Raw genomic sequence first — 19,593 nt, 5'->3', positions numbered from 1 at the left:
CTTTTCTGGCCGTGAAACTAGGTATGTCACATAAGGGAGAATTATCCAGGCTTATTTCCAGCAGTGGACTTCGAGGACAAAGTCTGATTCAAGTTGGTAGAATTTTAACGCTCGTTTTGGCAGGTAAAACTCTTGCAAATTATTTCAATTATATGTGGTCAAGACTTGAGTACGTTCGACATACACAAGGTAGACACAACGTAGTTTATGGTTGCATGAGGCAGGGAGTTCCCCTAATACGTTGGGCGTACCCATGCGTACGTAGGGCGTACATGAGCCAGGGGTAAACCCTAATTTTTAGGGTTTACACCTTATTTAAGCTCATTAAGTCCTTCAAGCCCCTCACCTTATCAACCTCCATTGCCTTTTTGAGATAATATCAAAACCCTAGCAATCTTAAGAGTGTTGTTGAGCGTCTTGAGATTTTTTGGGTGTTCTTTTCTGATCTTCAAGAAGTAGGAACTTGGCGGCGAAGCATTGTTGGAGCTGAAGCTTCAAGATCCAGGGGGCATCTTCTTCATTGCAAGCTTTTGGAGGTAAAAATCTCTTACCTTGATGATTCCTTGCTTAGATCTCTTTTGGTGGGTAGATTTAGAAGTTTTGGTCCCATAACTTTGGTCTCATGGAGTATGGACTACTCCAGATCATTTGAGTTGTTCTTTTGGGCTCTTAGGAGTGCATGAAGTCATAAAAATCGGATCTTGGAGGTTAGAACTCAACCATGCATGATTTGGTGACAACTTAAAGGAGATAGAAGGCTTAATCCATGGTTTCAGTCCCATTAAGTCATGCAAAAGCACAAAGTTTGCAACTTGATGGCTTAATACACTTTCATGAGCTTAGATCTAAGTTTGGTCATTATAATCTTAATGGGTTAAGACATTTGGAGTGAGTTGGGTTGTCTGACCAGTATGTCGGGCGTACTCTTGAGTACGCTGCACATACTGGGCCAACGCCCTAATTCTGGATCAACAACGTATGTCGGGCGTACGAGCCAGGTACATTACGCGTACATTCGTCTGTGGGCCTTCAGAGTTTTTGGCTCGGGATTAGTTGGGCTTTTTGCCTTGATTAAGTTTGGGCCTTACGCATTTTGTGGTATTAGGTAATTTGTGGGATTTAGGACAAAATGGAGCTTTTGGGCCTATGTTGGGCCTTAGGGTCCTTTTGTTGGACTTGGAATGCCTTTTAGGCTAGTTTGGATTTGGGCCTTGGTGGGGTAGGCCCAATAAGGCAAGGATTAAGCAGCCTTTTTGCCCTTAAAGTTAGGATTTAGGGTTTGGACTCTCGGGTAGGGTTAACGACCTAATTTCTAATTAAGCTTTTATTACTTGTGATTTAGTGAGAGGATTTTGTGAGTCAGAAACTCGAGTGTGATTTGATACCTTCAGTCTGAGGTGAGTTTCCTCTACTGTACTCATAAGTCGAAGGCACCAATGTCAGCCCACTAGATTATGTTAGTAGGATGATAGTTGTCTTCGTGACATTTTCATGCTATGCTTGTTGTCTTCGTGACTTCCATTGATATTATTGTATGCTTAGTGGTAAGGGGGTGAAATAGACCCAGTATCAGTTGAAAGATACCGAAGGGGTGAAATAGACACAGTATTGGTTGAAAGATATCGAAGGAGGTGAAATAGACCCAATTATGCTTTGCTTGTTATGTATGTATGGTATGGGGTATTTTGGGAGAACTCACTAAGCTTTGTGCTTACAGTTTTCAGTTTATGTTTCAGGTACTTCCAGCTCGGAAGGGAAGGGTCCGGCCTAATCGCATTGCATTCACCTATGTTTTTCCGCATCACGTGATTTTAGGATTTTATACTCTGATATTATTTTACTATGAGATACTTTTGACTGTTTTGGACATGATTATTGTATGGTTAGAAAGAAATTAGAATAAAAAAATTATTTGAATTTTTAGAATGTTACAATGTTTTTAAAATTGTTTAAAAAATGATTACTTAAAATATCACATGCGGCGGGTGTTTCAAATTACCTAAATATTATCAATACCAAGATACATTTATTTCACTGCACAAGTTATTTTGATTTAAACCAACACACATTATAGTATAATTTGAAATGACTTAAAGAAAATATAAACATACAAACGGGTGCACACACCATAAGAAACTAACATCAAGTTTTATGGGTTTTGTTTACAAGTCTACATTAGTAATCCACTTCATAAACATATTTAAACATTCTTTAGGTCTATTCTCCGGAGCCGTGTGACTTCCTCCCTTTAATAAAACAAAAGGATCGACCATCATGATCATAACATGAAATGTTCCTTTTAGCTCATAGAATTGCAAAACTTTTATTAGAAGGATTGGAAGTGTTTTGTAATAAACTATGTCTTAGGGGCACAATTTTTATTATATTCAAAAAAATAGTCAACATTTTTATAAAGTCAAATATAGTAGTTTTCATGAGATAGGATAAGCACCAAGTGAGAAGAAGTTTTTTAAGGAAGATTTCTCACCTTCACTGTAGCAAATGTCAGTCTATAGTCATGGTTTGAGTATTTCATCGTATATCTGCATGGAATGAGATAGTAGAGCATGATCAGAAATTACCATTTTTAATATTTATATCGATGATCAGAGTTCATGCATGTGATCCTAATGAAAACATAACTAACCCGGCTATTTGTTTGTCGACATACCACGGTCTCCAATCTTCCACGAGTAACAAATTTATCGATTTAATCCATTTCAGTGTAGAGAAATGTGGAACAAATAAATCATGATCTCCACTTTTTTGAGAAGACAACAAAAGAACCAAAATATTATTAATAATTAAGTTCTCTAAATACCATGTGTGTGCATGAATATAAGCAACCAATGGCCGACTCAAAAAAAAAATAGATATAAATATATATTGGGAGCAATTAAGAAGCATGACTAACTATGGGTAATACCTATATACTAGAGCTCGTAAATGTCTATGAGAAAATTCTTCATGATATGCAACAGTACTCATGACGTTGAACTTGTAAGTTTTCACTGGGTTACCATAATCATAAGTCAAGCTTTCATTGCATACCACCCACCTAATTTTGGTAAAGTCCTGGTAGCCATATGATTATTATTTAACATAATAAAGATGAACATGAATAAAGTTCCTCTAACCACAAACCTCACTAACATGAAGAGCCTCTTTTACATCTTTCCTATTAGCCCATGCCTCAGTGTATGCAGACATTGAATTCTGCAAACAAAAGAAAAATCATACTTAGTTTTAACATGAAAATTATACTTGTAAAATTCTAGTATAAGAAGCCATAATACCCTAGAAAAATCAAATCATTAAAAAACAAAAAAATTCTTATCTTTCCTGATAAATAAAGAACTTTTGGCCACATGTCCTCTTCTTCTTCATTTGGACATATGCCATTTTTTAGAATTTTTGAATTTTATATTTTCCACTTGTCATTTTATTGTATTTATCATTTTATTAAATTAAAATTCCACATTTAATATGTAAGGTAATATATATGTAAGGTATTTATTAGAAAACTAGTTGTGAGACCCGTATATTATACGGGTTGATTAAAACAAAATGTTAAGTATGAACGATTAAATAAAAAATTTATTTGAATTTGAAATTGAAATAAGTGAAAATTATCAGAAAAAAAAACATGCAAAAAATAAATAAATTAAAATTATGTGTTTAGTGTGTACTAAACGGGTTAATTATTACAAAATGTTAAACATAAAGGTTTAAACTGTAAATTTATTTGAAATTGAATTTGAAATTTAAAATTTGAAATTAATAGTTATTATGGTAGGTTTAATTTATGGAAACTAAATTAATGATATATTGAAAATGAAAATTAAAGTAATAACAAGTGGAAAATAAATATATCTCAAGTTATGACAAAATGACATGTGGCTAATTTTATGAGAGAATGACATGTGGCAAGATCATTTTCATTTATTAGGGTAGATAGTTTATATATGTAATGTATTCAATACATTAAAGTGTCATTAATTTTAATAATTCAAAATTTTTTCTCATTTTTCTTATAGATTCAACATTTTCAAATTGTTAAAATTTCATATTAATTTTTTTTAAATAAACTCATGTAATACATGGATCTCACACCTAGTTATATAATAAAATGATTTGATTTTTGCAAATAATGTATTTGTGCTCGGGTTCAAAATAATTTTAATAGCTAAGGTCTAAAGTGTTTTTAAAATTGTGATTCTATTATCTTCTCATTTTTACTTCATGTATACACCTCTGTGTACCAACTGTATCTTATATTATTATTATAACGAATATATTATATTAATGGGAAATAACACAAACGCCCTACAAGGTTTCTAGAGTTTGTCGATTTAGTCCCTAAAGTTTTTGTCGGGCTTTATGGTCTGTAAACTATGATACAACCTACTATTTTAGTCTCTGTCAATCTGTAATAGCAGGTTCACCATGCGATAGTAGTCATTTAGACCAAAAAAACTCACATTGTGCCCCTATAAATCCAAAAAAATAAGTCCGGGGATCAAATGCTTATGTCACAAGATCGAAGTGATTTGGAAGAAGAATGAAAGATAACAGTCCATTCGATTTCTTGTGTGTCTTCGTGTATACCAGCATCCAGCAACAAAAATCGACTTTATTAGCTCTCCTTCTTTTCTTCTAAAGCCGATTCACACTCAATTCCTACCCTCCGAAGAAATCGATCGTTGCTCTTCTTTCCGTCTTCACCCTCGATCGTCACACAAACTCACCGAAGATCACAACCCTCTTCTCCTTCTAATCGATTCTCGATCACAACCTCCTTCCACTCTTTTCTTTGATTCGATTTCAGATCTTCAAGGAATTGACCCCCTCCTTCCTTCTTCTATGTTCAAAATCTTACATGCTACTTCTCTTTCTCCCTCCGAGTTGTAGGTTTGACGGATGCGAGGTTGAGAAGGATGTGTGGGTTTGATGAGGTTCACATATAAAACGAGAGTTAATTTTTTTTATTCGATTTGTAGGTGATTGGTTATGGTGGCTGACTGGTGGTTTTTGTGGGTTATGGGTGCTCCGGTGATGGTTGATTTCATGAGACAAAAGGGAGGAAAAGGGTGGTTGGATTGGGTTGTTGTGATATTGATTCGATGGTGGTTAAGGTGGGTTATGGTGGCTGTAATGGCTGAATAAAATGTTGATGAGCAGTTGGTTCAGTTAAGGTGACGAATTGACGGAGGAGGTTGTGAGGAAGGTGGAATAAGGGTGGTATTGGGTGGAGATGAAGGTTAGACTAGCATTTGATCCCCAAACTTATTTTTTTAGCTTTATAGGGGCACAATGTGAGTTTTTTTTTGTCTAAATGGTCACTGTCGAATGATGAACCAGCTATTACAGGTTGGCATGGACTAAAAGACAAGGTCGTGTTCTAGTTTAGGGACCCATAAATCCCGACAAAAAAATTAGGTACTTAATCGACCAACCCTAGAAACTTTATAGGGTATTTGTGTCATTTTCCCTTGTATTAATATGTTTAACTAGTAATACTTATATATATTGAAATGAATCAAATATTCCATACAAATTTGATGAAATGTTATTAGAGGATCCATAATAGGAAGTTTTTCATAAGCTTATTGAGTGAATTAAATTATTAAAAATTACAACTATCATGAGCGTTTATTCAGTTAAAAGTTAATTCAGATGAGTACGTACCTCCTATCAATTCCCAACCAATTTTTAAATAAATAACTTATACAAATAATAATAATAATAATTTATATAAATAAAATTCATGCATCTTATAAATAAATTGATAAAAAATTCTTCTTCCTTAGATTTTTTTTTTATTTTTAAATTGATGAATTATGTTTATGTGTCATGAAAAGTTCAACTAACAAGTTTTATTATTGTGGTATGATGTTAATTGAATGGGTTTTTACTTTAAAAATATTAACATAAATCTAATTTTTTTACTTCGAAAATATAATCAAAATCGAATCGAATAAGGTTTGTTTTAATCTGTTATCGATTAATTTGGTTTGATTTACAATTAATGTAAATCTCAATAAGATATGTTAACTTTTTTGGGTTTGGTAAACTCTCATTGTCGCGGATAAATTAGAAAGAAAACATTAATGTGTACTTCATAAACGAAATTAAGAAGATATGTTAAAACTTTTTTGGGTTTAGTAAACTTTCATTGTCTCGGATAAATTGGAAAGAAAACATTTATTTCATAAACCAAACTAAAAATTAAATACTTATAAAGATATTTTTTAGAACGGCTTACATAAACCAACTAATTTACTCTTAAATGTATATTATTCGTCTATAACCAGCTAATTTACCCTTAAATGTATATTATTCGTCAACAACGAGACTTGAACATCAACCTTTGGCTGATGGACATCTATTCGTCAACTCATGGTATCGGGACAAAGACATTTTGGTAATCGTTTGTAAGGATATTAATATAAAATATTTTCAATTGTAGTTTTAAATGTTTTTAACACTAGTATATATGTTATTTTAAACTACAATTCTTTAGATGCTAAATCATATTTTATTTATGCTTTGCTCTTAAATATAATCTTGGTCCTGCACTTATTTAAATCTTTAATTTTTATTGGCTGAAAACACTTGTAGAACACATATAATATATAAAGATTTTGTCTTTTAAAACTAATTGTTTGGAAACCTGAATTTCCAGAGAAAATGATTAAAAATTTTGAACGAACCAACAAAGAATTTTAACTATTTAAGATAACATGAATCTATTTTGAATTTCAATAGCTGATTATTTTCAAACCATGGTTGCATGTGAAGATTCTCGAACGTCATTCACTCATAGATTTGAAGTTGTATATATAAAAAATGCAAGTATGATCGATATTTTTTCAAATGAAGGAATGACATGCAAGAAAGAGTGAGAGAGTAATACGCAATCCCATTGTGTCTCAACTTCATCTGATGACGAAATATCAATAGATGTCTTTTCAAGAGACCTTAAGTCCCTCCTCAAGAGCTCAGATCTCGATGTGTTTAAAGGGTCACAAACAGGCTCTATCATGTTGTACACGTTAATTCTTTCCACGCACTGTAGATTCAACATAACAAAGCACTAATTAAAATCAAATGAAATTTTGGATGTACATTATAAGTTAATAGTCTAAGCAAAAGTCTACATTTATTATGTACCTTGTGTACCACTTGAAGATCATGTATGCAAAGACTGTTGTTTGGATTTACATTAAAGTACTCACCATGACAATTATTTTTAACCGACTGGAAAAATATGCATCTATATTAATTTCCAAACATTTGGAGTGGTATTTATTACAAACAACAGCTAGCAACTGTGTAAACAAAATAATTTACTAACACTTATGGTATTAGTCACAACTCAATGGTACTTAAATATTTACCTCGTATATTTTATCTGATAAGAGTGCCATACGATGAGCTTGTTTGATTTTTGCGTTATATTCAGCATTTTTTTCTGTTACAGGATTACCAAGAATGTACCCCTATGTTGGAAAATCATATATCAATGTCATTTCATATTGAAATTCAGAAAGAAATAGAAATATATAGGAAAATTCAACTAATATAAATAAAGGATCAAATTGTACTTTGATGTTGATATGTGGCTCTTCTCCACCTTCATTACCTAGAAAATATGAAAAAGAAGCTAAAAGTCGTAATATTTCAACATGGTCTCTCTAACACGTTATATATTTCCTAAAAATAGCGTACTGTTATAAATTTTCTGAATAGTCATTGGCACTACTATGCCACTATAGGAATCACCACCAACATATAAGGGATTCTTGACAAATTTAGAATGATCCACAAGCCACTGGTTGGATTGACATAAAAATAAACATGATATTAGTTTTTATCTAAAACATATATAAATTGCAATATACTCTTAATGCTTGGATGACATGAAATTAATAAGTAATTGTTTCATGTATGACACTGTGAGTTATAGAATTAATAATCAATCCATTCATGGACTCGAATGGAGTATGTATTAATGCATTCAAATATGTGCACACATGGTTGTATTAACTAGAGATATGCTAACTAACGATAATGAAAAATATAGATCTTTTCATCTGGATATTATCTTACCTTCCTTATAAATTTGTGTATCAGAATTGGTGTTAATGTATCGTTTGTCATGTAAGCTTCAGGAGATTTTGCATATGAGAATCCAGATCCAGCAGGTTCATCAAGAAATAATATGTTGGCTACCTAATTTCATTGCATCAACCAGGTTGCAAAAGATTACAAAAAACACCATGTATACGTATTTAGAGAGAACACTAGAGACAACATTCAAAACCCTTCACAGAAAACATGCCATATCTAGTTTATATATTGTTCTTCTATATCAACTCTAATTCTGACAATAGTACATCAATCTAATTTTTCACTACAATTGCCTGAAATATCTTTATGTCCTCAAATATGTGATTCTTAACCCGTGATCAAGAAAATTAAGGTTTCTTTTCCAGTTAAGTGTTTGCATAATCTGTATTAAGGAGTGAATTTATGAAAAGAAAAAAATATAGAAAGACTTGAACTTCACTAGATTGAAATCCAAATAAAAACCTATACTTGAACTTCACTAGGCTGAAATTCAATTGTAAACAAAGACTTAAACTTCACTAGGTTGAAATCTAAATCAAAACAAAGTCTTGAACTTCACTAGGTTACTTCCATATTATGAATGCCGAGAGAGAAAAAGAAGAAAAGGAATACCATAGAGAAAAAGAAGAAAAGGAATACCAGAGCGCAGAGTCAAAGCCTAAAGAAAGAAAGAATGAAATGAGATATTTCATCACATAGACATGGAAATTTCTATAGTGGCAATGTTATATCCTTTTACTTCACTAGTTTCTCTAATGAAGATAAGGTGTAGGAGTTATTAGAGATCTTGAAGATATTTGGATTGGTTATCGACGTCTTTATTTCATTAAAATGAAAAATTGCTAACCAAAGGTTTGTTTTTGTGCAGAACTACTAAACTCACACTTCAATTCCGAAAGTCTTGAAAATAGTTTTTAAACTTCATGAAAAACAAACTAGGGGGCACCCTCTTTGGGGAGGTCAAATTCGATACTTAAGTACTTTAGTATTTTCATAGCTTCAAAAGGAATCCATGATATCTCCTTTTCTTACATTAGAGGTTTACATATCCTCTTCGATTTTGGAAGTTACGATACAGAACTTCAATTTAAATTGATCCATTTCATATTGTAGGAATTGGTTTAGGTCTTTGTAAAATTGTAACCCTAAGCTTCAAACTGATATTATGTCTTTTTGTTTATGATATGCCTCCACATTCTTTGATCTCTTATACATTCACAGAAGTAGGAAGTTTATAAGGAGAGGTGTTAGACTAGGAATATTGTCATTTGGATAAAAAAAAAATTATGTTCTTGTCAACATCAGTCCTATAAAGGAATTATCTTTAGAAAGAAGACTTCATCAAGGATATCCTCTTTCTTCTTTCATGTTCATTATCACAACAAAAGGTCTCAAGGTGGCTTTCGATGAGGCTACAAACAATGACATATAGAGGGTATATCTCTCCCCAACAACAGGCATGTTTTTTCCATCTTTCAATACGTGGATGATTCCTAGTTCCTTGAAGAATGGTCTAAAGAGAATGTGATAAAGCATAAAAGTATCTTGAGGTATTTTTTTTTATTCTCCCACCTTGATGTCCTATGGTAGTTGTGAAGAAAAAAAGAATCTTAGTCAAAAGTTAAACCTTTTTTAATATTTTATTATATTGTTTTTCGAAAAGTCCCTCTCTTTATATATATATATATATATATATATATATATATATATATATATATATATATATATATATATATACTAGTTGTTTACCCGCCCCAAGCGACGGGTGTGACAATGGTGGTTGAATGCTGAAAGATGAATTAAACCCTAGAAATGGAAACGTCGGCGATATATATCCAAGATTTGTGAACAGAAATTGCGAGATTTGGGGAAATACGGAGATAAGGAATGAACCGGGTCAAAATAGTCTAAGAATAGGGGATAAGAGATTTGACATTTTCAATTGTTGACCATATGTACTCTACTCTTTTTGTAATGCATAAATTGATTGTACAAATGTATTGTATGTTTGTACAACTTAAAATTCAGCATTTGACCAAAAATGATTTATAATGTAATTAAAATATATATGAAATTTACTATTAGAGTGAATTAGAAATATTTGTGATTCTATTTTGTGGCAATTTATTTCAATTTTTGAAATATTCACTATTAAACAAAAAATGGTTTACGTTGTATCTTGTAATAAAATGAAAGAAATTATATTATAAGTTATTTTTATTTATGTGATTTATAATAACACATTTTTATTGAAATTTTATGCTTCTAAAATAGCTAAAATATTTTTAACCGGAAAATACGTTTTTTATATTATTTTTATTTTAGTTATAACCTTTAATAGCATGTTTAATTAATGTGTTGTTTTTTATTTTTTTTCAATATAATAATAAACAAAAAGGCTTTAGAATAAAAATTAAAAATAATAGTAATGTAGCATAAAAGAATACTAAAAATAGAAAATAGTGTTTTATTGTATAACAAAAAAGGAAGTTGAAAATAAATAAGTAAAATAAATTTTTTCTAATAAATGAAAATAATTTTGTCACATGTAATTATTTCTTCAATTTGTGGTAATTTAGAAATATATATTTTCCACTTATCAATTGTCAATTACTTCATTTTTTATTCTCCAATATATCATTAAACTTTCCATAAATTAACTATATCATAATAACTATATTAATTTTAAATTTTAAATTTTAAATTTCAAATTTCAATTTCAATTTATAATAAATTACACTTTAAACCTTTGTATTTAACATTATGTTATAAGTAATATGTTTAGTACACAAGTCTAACAACTAAACATGAAATTTTAATTTATTTATTTTTTACATGTTTATTTATTTTTAAATTTTTTTTATCATAATTTTCACTTATTTCAAATTTTAAGTATAAACAAACTTTCCGTTTACTCTTTCGTATTTAATATTTTGTTTTAATCAACTCGTATAATATACGAGTCTCTCACACCTAGTATCCCAAATATTTTATTATTTGCTAATGAATGAGTTAGAAATTTAATTGAAAAACATTTATATTAAGAATTAATGTTAATGAAATGATTGGACTTTTTTAATAATTTCTTTTTTCGGAAAACAATGTACTTCAAATATTTGAGGGAATCGACTTTTGAGTAGGAGTATCTGTGGGATGTAAATTTAGCAGCACTCAAATATTTCAATCCAGAATTGTATAGATAGTAGTCGAGGGAGCTATCTTTTGTCATAGATTAACCTCGTGTAACAGTGTTCTTATAGTTGCCTTGGAACCTACTTATTCTCCCTTTTTCAAGGGGCCGAAAGGATTTATTAAAGCATTTAAACTCGATTTAATGGGAAAAGGATTTTAAAATAACAAGAAATGGGTGGTATCTCCATTGGGAACATCCAAACATTTAAACTTTATTAGGAAAACATTGTTGGTAATTCCATACCAAAGACGAGTAAATTTGGAAAATCCTATCACTGCATTGCATGGCTTTGTGGCTTAGAGATAGACGGATTGATGGCTTTGAAAAGCGGAACATGGGAAAAAATTAGTCATTTTCACACTTATTTTGATCATCTAAATTTAGACCTTCTTTCTATGTTTTCTTACTAAAATAGCAGGCCTAGATGGATTGTGAACGATGATGTATGTTTTTAGGTCTCCTCCCTTAGGTTAGGTCCATTCCCGATGAGATTCTACTAGACCAAAACAATCGCAACACTTTCTAGAATCACATTGTACCTAGAAAGACAAACATATTAACTTGGAGTTTTCGGCTTGGTTGTCTATCAACGTGTATAAACCCGGGGTCAGATAATTTCATGGATGTTTTTAATAAGACATTCTGTTGTTACTTTTATGAAAACTCAACCTATAATTAACTATTTATAATCAACTTTTTCGGAAAATAATGCAATTTTGACCAATAAAAATATTTTAAAAATTAATTAGGTTGTTTATATGGTAAATAAGATGTCTTTTTAGTCAACCCCTAATTTCCTCTATCCTTCCTTTGTGATTTTGCCAATGAATATGAGACACACTTAAATATAGAATGCCCTAAAGTGATCAAGGTCTATGGGATTTTGAAATAGTGGTTGAGACAAATTCTTATTACTAGTATGTCCATGGAGAACTTTTTTTAAGGTGGGACACCTAGGATCCCTGTCACAAGATCAAACAGGCTGTCACTATTGTTCTCATGGCTTTATTGTGTTATGTGGAGACTTTGTAACGAGGTTGTCTTTAATTCCAAGTCTAGGAGTAGCAAAGAATTAAGCTACAACCTTCAACTCGATTAGGATTACAGCTTGAAAATCTGAAAGCTTTTGTTGGTCAAATTGGTGTTACATTTATCAAAAGGATTGCCTCAAATACTTGTAATTCTAGCATTTCACTCGCTATTTTAATATAAGTTATTCTTGCTGATAAAAAAGTAAGATAATAATTACACACCTTTGTTAAACTATCAGATCTTAACTCCAGCATTGGATTCTCCAAAGTAGAATTTGCTAAGTTGATAGAGATGGGGCCTGCACAGATTCACCAATAAATACATGTTTCTAATACATTGTATTAAACATAATAATAATAATAATAATAATAATAATAATAATAATAAGTTAATAACCACTTAACCAGTAAGTGGATGTTTCTAATACATGGTATTAAACATAATAATAATAATAATAATAATAATAATAATAATAATAGATTTTTTTAAAACATAAAAACATAAAATCGAAGCAGTAATAAATTTTTTTAAACAAAATGATCAAAACAATTACTCAAACTATTTATTTTATTTTTGAATGGCAAATCTACTATACTTTTAGACTAGTCCCACATCTATATAACGAGACTTGGACTTTCCACTTCAAAAAAGGATTGCAACATCTGATATTATTGGGCTAGAAGCTATTTGGTCTAAAACTATTTACTTAACTTATAAAAATAGAAATTAGGGTGTCTCTAGACTTTTGGATGATTTTAACTTTTTTTTTTAAACTTAAGTTAAAAAAAAAACAGTTTTGTTCACAAGTACGATCTTAAAACTTTTATTTTCTATAAAAAAAAATGGGGGGGGGGGAATGACTCTTGATGGTAATTAACTTTTGCGTTTGTATTCATTTGGTCTCTTTCTTTCTTTTTTGTATTTAATATACCATCGAACTTGTTGTTTGTGTTCGTCATAACCCTTTTGACCGGCTTTTGACCTGTGATAGCCGGTCAAAGGATTATGGCGAACACCAACAACAAGTTCGATGGTATATTGAATACAAAAAAAGGAAAGGGACCAAATGAGAACAAATGCAACAGTTGGTTAGCCTCCTGATTCATTTTCCCTTTACTCATTTACAGCAAATCTCACATCATCTCCTACTGATATTAATGATCTTTTGAGATTCATTTTTGCTTCTCTTCAAAATATAACCCACGAATTCTCTTCAAAATATAACCCACGAAAGAACATTATTCATACATGTACAACTTTGTAATGCACTTGAATATTTATTAGGGGAATCTTGACTAAGCACGCGCATTTCATGACTACATTTACATTTCCAATCAAATGATTTATCGTATCATGGATTCTAGACAAGTCTACAAACGAGTGGAATCACAAGTGCTGTAATTTTTTAGTTTACTTAGCTTTAAGATCGAACTCATGGAATAAGATACAACATCAATATGTACAATATTATGGTAATATGTACACATTATCAATTAAATATTTTAAAAATAAATTTTGTATTTATCTGCATCAACCTATATCATATCTTAATTCTTTTATCCTAATTACATCATTTATCTTCTTACCACCCGTATCCACAAAAAGCTATATCAATGTTACTGGTCTTGGATGATAGTGTAACTTTTTACCTAAATATTAGCTTCACCTAAGATTAAACTAATGTAGTACTAGATTTTTTTTTACGTTCTCATATGATTTTTTATTTTATAATAAAACATAATTATGGAAATTTTCTCAATTTAAAAAATTGTATTTTAGCCAATTGATTGTTTATTATTATGTTTCAATTTTACTTTTTATATAAATATATTCCAAACTCTTTTTTTTCGAACACTTTTATTCAAATATAATATATAGCTTTCAGCTTCCAGCTATTAGTTGATTTTATCGAACACGTCTATTAGACGAATGAATACAATATTGTAATTTTATTTTCTTAAAACTTTTATTGCATAACTTATTTATAAGGATAACGAATTGTACTGATATAAATAATTGGCAAATTCTAACTTTACTATTATCTTCTCAATAAATAAGTTTATATATGAAAAATTATAAAACTATTTTATCTATGTATTATAATTGGAAGGAATGTAAATAAAAATTATTATATAAGATAAAAATGTAATAAATAAGAAACTAATACATTCAAGATATAACAATTATAGAATCGTTTGATATTGTTTGGAACCCATTTATCAAACTACACCCATTTTTCTAAGGGATATTACCTCGAAACCCCTTAGTTTTACATCAAAAGTTTTCATTTGCCAAAACGTTTTTTTTTTCTTTTTTGCTCTTAGTTTACCCTTATTTAAAAGTTGTTTATATTCATGGCATTTTACCAATCACCAACAAGTAACAAGTCAGTTCCCAGTAAACAAGTTTCCCTCAAGTGCAATATGGAGACCCACAATCATTTCACTCTTTCTCTTATGGTGACTGGTTTGATTTGTGAGGAGAAATAGGGTTTTCAAATATCGAAGTTCAAAAACCCTAGTTTTGATCATCTTTCCGTTATCGATTGATGTTCAAAAACCCTCGATAGGAACCAGAAATCGTTCTCGATCATTGAAATAGCAAGTTAGTGAATGTTTCCATATATACCATTATCGATTTTAGTGTTACATGTGTTATTAACTGCCATTTTATATTTGGATTGTAAACCAGAGACCTTCAAACCTATGCAAATGTGGGTAATGGCAGATTCATCACACAAGAGTAAAAAAAAAGTTTGCTAATGTAAAATACATTCCCGGTGAAGACTCTGATGATGATCTTCTTGACATGTCATATGTGGATTGTGAATCAGAGACCTTCAAAACCCCATCTATGATGAACCCTTTCTTAACATGTTATGTGAGGAAAACATCTTCAAGAACATATATGAGGATATTGGAGAAGAAAACGAACTTGATGTGGGGCAAGAGGTAGAGCATGAGCACATTGGAGAAGAAAATGAACTTGATGTTGGTGTTGAGTACAAGGTTCATAATCTTGTCGTTAAATAGGAGAAAATGAAGCCTAGTTTGGGAGAATTGTATGAGTACCTTTCTCAATTGAGGTTAGCATTAACTAGCTATGCAATTTGTAAAGGTTATCAACTACGATTTATGAAGTCTGATAAATCCATATTACTTTTTTAGTGTGGTAAACCAAGTGATAAAATGCAATGTCCTTTTAAGCTTTATGCATTTTATAAATATAACGAACATACATTTTAGATAAAGACCATGACTGATACACATCTTTGTGCAAGGAACTATAAATTTGGACATCTAGATAGTTGTGAGTAGTTAACTAGGCACTATGTAAAGGATATTATTTAAAAACCTAAATTTTTAACAGCATATATGAAAGAGGATGTCCTAAGAGAGTTCTATATATAAGTGTCAAAAACTTCAATGATATACAGCCAAGGTAAAGGCACATGCAATGATTGAGGGTAAATTGCATGAACATTATGTTAGGGTTTGAGATTATGTGAATGAACTGTTAGGTCGGTAGTAGGACTTGATGGGGATTTCTTGAAGGATCAAATAAAAGGTGGGTTGTTAAGTGATATTGGAAGATATGGTAACAACCATGTTTAATTATCTGATAGCATGGGTTGTAGTGAATGTTGAAAACAGAGATAAAATTGGACATGGTTTTCATAACTCCTTATTGATGACTTGGGAGTTTATGGCAGTAGGGGGGTTTGGTTCTCATTTTAGACCAACATAAGGTAAGCATACATTACATACAGTTGTATAGTAATGTAATTTATTTGTATGTTATAAGAACATTATTTTACACGTTCCATAAAATGTTAGAAGTTGCGAAGGACATCATGCCACATGATGAACATAGGCAATGTGAGACATGTTCTTGCAAACTTCAGGAAGTCTTTTAATGCTTTTGAGTTGAAATTTTTATTTTGGGCGACAACAAAAAGTATTATGGAAGGTGATTTGATTGTTATACTCGAAGAAATCAAGAAGATTAGTAAGAAGTCGTATGATTAGATGATGTCAAAGAATCCATCGACATGGTGTATGGCCTTTTTTCTCAATTATATGCATGTCAGATGATATTGATTTGGCTTTGGAAGGAATGGAATGTTAACCTTAATTTCATAGTTATACACTTCTAATATTGTTTAGAAGTCTACTAATACAATAATTTGTAATAGGAGGTTGGTAACAAACATCCAATTGTTTGTCAACATCTACTCTGTTTCTCAACTTTTATGATATTTAATTAGGCCTTTTTGAACAAACATGTTTTGGTCATTTATAAAGATAGTTGTACAATTAGGCCTTTCTGAATGTAAAAATATTTCTCTTTAAGTAATGAAGTTTGGTTTTGATGCATAGAGGTATTTTGCTCAGTAAGCTTCCTTTCTATGATTTGGTTTTATTTATTTATTTATTTATTTATTTATTTTTGCATTGTAGTGTTGTTGTTATGTTTAGATGCACAAGGGTATTTTGTTGTACATTGGAATTATCATTATTTTGGTTGTTATGTTGGGTAGAGATATTTTGGGCTTAAAAAATCAAACATGGTTGGTCGTTTTGTTGTTGTGTTGTTGTATTGTTGATTTGTTTTGTTATTTATAGCATGTTGATGGGCAAGGGATTTAAGGCACAAAAATATTATGTGTATGTTTGGTTCTAAATGTTGATTCAAATTTTGTGTTTTTATGTGTGTGTCAAAAAATGAGAGTGTAGAGGATATGTGTCTATCAAGAAATGAGAGTGTGGAGGGTTTGAGATGAGTGTCTAGTGTGGAAAAAAAATTGAGAGAACGGCTTTTTCATTTTTGTTTTACCTAAGCAACTCGTGAAATCGGATAATAATTGATTGTTGATACTTCTCCTAATTTATAAGGGCAAAATAAGAAGAAAAAAATCAATTTTAGCAAGGGTTTTTGAGGTAATAACCCTTTTGTTAGGGCTAAACAATATAAAACCATCATACTTTTACAAAAGTTTTTTAAATCATTCCGCTTTTACCCCAAAAAATAATAAATAATAAATAATGAATAACTTTTTTTTGCATAACAATATAAAATCTCCCTGTTTTTGCAACAAAATTAAAAAAATTAAAAAAAATATATCTAAAGTCCTTTTGCAAAAGCAGCATAAACCATCATATTTTTACAGAGGTCTTCCTTACTTTCCATGCATTTCTGTTAATGGATAATGTTGGAGGTGTATGGTGCAACATTGTGACTAAGTTAAAAAGGTGTTGGACTATGGTACAAGGTCCGATGATCAAATTTGGTCCATTCTCAACTACTTTTTTAGGGATTCGATTGAAAAGGTTGTATGAAAAGTAACTAACAAATACCGCAAGATTTTGGATGTCTACGTACATCACAAAGAAGGTTATAACCGCGGTTAAAAAAAAATAGGTTTGTTACATTCTTGAAGCTTCGTAATGTTCAGGATTTTGCTTATTGTTTAAATACAATTTGGATATGAATGTTTAAAACTTTTCCTACTGTTACGAAGTTGCAAACAACTTTCTAGATGGATGGTCGATAAATAAGGTAAAAAATCGATATGTCTTTTGTGCAAGTGGTTAAAGGGTATAGAAAGGACGAGGATGAGAATGTTCTTTATATGAGTACAAAATACAATCTCGTACGTATGTGTTGAGATTCTTCATAATTCCTTGGTGAGTTAAACATCCGTATACAATGGAGCCGGCTGACCCTAATCCCGTTTATAAATCTATGGTTGCAAATATACTTATGTTTTTAGCTTTTTTTGCTAATTCGTTGGTGCTTTGCGAGCTATATTTAACATAAGAACATTTGTGAAATGATCTTCATAGTAGGATGTCGAAAAGAAAGTGAAGCAAATTAAGCATGAGAATTTTTAATTATGAAAATTATATATCATTTTTTATGAGCTTGGAGCACTATATCGAAACCTTTGCATAACCATATGAAAGAAGAAACTAAGAGTATCCATGATAACAATAGTTTTTAAAAAACTTATCGGGTAAATTAAGCTCAAAAAGAATAAAAAAAATAAAAAAATAAAAAATAAAAAGTCGTAGAAGGTTTTTGATTCCAAAGTTTTATGACATTATTTGTAAATTTAGAAGTTCCATGGTAGAGATTTCCATGTTTTTTAATAATACTTTAATTAGTTACATAATAGACTTGATATCATATTGAGGATGTTTTTGAGTTTTTTGGTTTGTTGATGTGACATTAAACTAAAAACACTTATTGAAAAAGTTGTCCTATCTATGCTTGGAAAGCAACTTTAGTAACAAAATTGCAGGATAGTAGATATACCTATTTGAAAGAAAATAGAACTGAGAACACCACAACCAGGCCCTCCTCTCACCCAAAGTATGAGAGGGTCGTTTTCTGGACTTCTTTCCGACTCAACAAAGTAGTAAAAGAACCGCACGTCATCAAATTCTCCTACCGAAATGTAACTTAAAGCACATTGTTTTCTTGAGAGTCAGTATAACTACAAACGAAGTATAATAATAAACAAAAAACATGAATTAAATCAACATATAAATTCTATTACAAGATCTTACCCGGTTTCGAGTATGAAAGGAAGATCGTCAGAAAAACCTGGAAGTGTTTTAACCAAGTATCCTGACTCGGTTACCTGTAAGGAAACTACCATTATTATTAGAAAAAAACCAAGCAAGATCACATTGTTGGACTTGTAAAGGAAGTGACAAGGTTGAATATGAGATTGTGATCCTTGTATCATGTTGTCTCTAAGTAAAAGAGATATATGACGTGGAAATAATGTGCATCTTCCTAGCATTACATGCATATATATATATATATATATATATATATATATATATATATATATATATATATATATATATATATATATATATATATATATCAAGAAATCGTGGCAATTGTTAAAGAATTCAAGTTGAAACACGTATTGCACACAGTTTGATATTTTGAAAATAAGAAACATGTTTTTTGTCACAATGTTCACCTTTTCATGTGTACTAATAATATAACAAAAAAACTTTGCTACAAATACTATGAACCTTTTGCAGTTACTTTAATGGAAAAATTACAAATATCTACAATGAATTTTCACAATCAAAATCAATTTACAATTTATGTTTTAGACTCTTGCATATGGGACAAGAAAACATTGTAGTTGTCAATGTGCAACTCTAAAATGACGGTATAACGTCGGTACACCCCTACCCGTTAAATAAATA

General features: G+C 30.6%; 1 protein-coding gene across 3 annotated transcripts; it reads right to left on the bottom strand.

The window, feature by feature from the left end:
* Positions 1 to 2,108: 2,108 nt before the first annotated feature.
* LOC111902022 (serine carboxypeptidase-like 10) lies at positions 2,109 to 19,157 on the bottom strand. Of its 3 annotated transcripts, none has more exons than XM_042902737.2 (14): positions 18,931 to 19,157; positions 18,677 to 18,857; positions 12,580 to 12,656; positions 8,113 to 8,235; positions 7,732 to 7,834; positions 7,608 to 7,645; positions 7,401 to 7,502; positions 7,174 to 7,260; positions 6,917 to 7,072; positions 3,145 to 3,216; positions 2,927 to 3,075; positions 2,648 to 2,761; positions 2,489 to 2,543; positions 2,109 to 2,246 (listed from the first exon to the last, which is right to left on the bottom strand). In XM_042902737.2, the coding sequence occupies exons 3-14, from the start codon at positions 12,610 to 12,612 to the stop codon at positions 2,163 to 2,165; spliced, it is 1,116 nt and encodes a 371-aa protein (XP_042758671.1). In that variant the 5' UTR covers positions 12,613 to 12,656; positions 18,677 to 18,857; positions 18,931 to 19,157; the 3' UTR covers positions 2,109 to 2,162. The 3 variants fall into 3 exon arrangements, with proteins under 3 accessions (XP_042758671.1, XP_023753662.1, XP_042758670.1); XM_023897894.3 differs by having other exon boundaries at positions 18,677 to 18,822; XM_042902736.2 differs by having other exon boundaries at positions 3,154 to 3,216; positions 18,677 to 18,822.
* Positions 19,158 to 19,593: the final 436 nt, after the last annotated feature.

Source organism: Lactuca sativa, chromosome 5 (genome assembly GCF_002870075.4).
Source record: "Lactuca sativa cultivar Salinas chromosome 5, Lsat_Salinas_v11, whole genome shotgun sequence".
NCBI lineage: Eukaryota > Viridiplantae > Streptophyta > Magnoliopsida > Asterales > Asteraceae > Lactuca > Lactuca sativa.
Note: the sequence above shows the minus strand (reverse complement) of the source record. Positions and strands in the feature narration are given on the sequence as shown.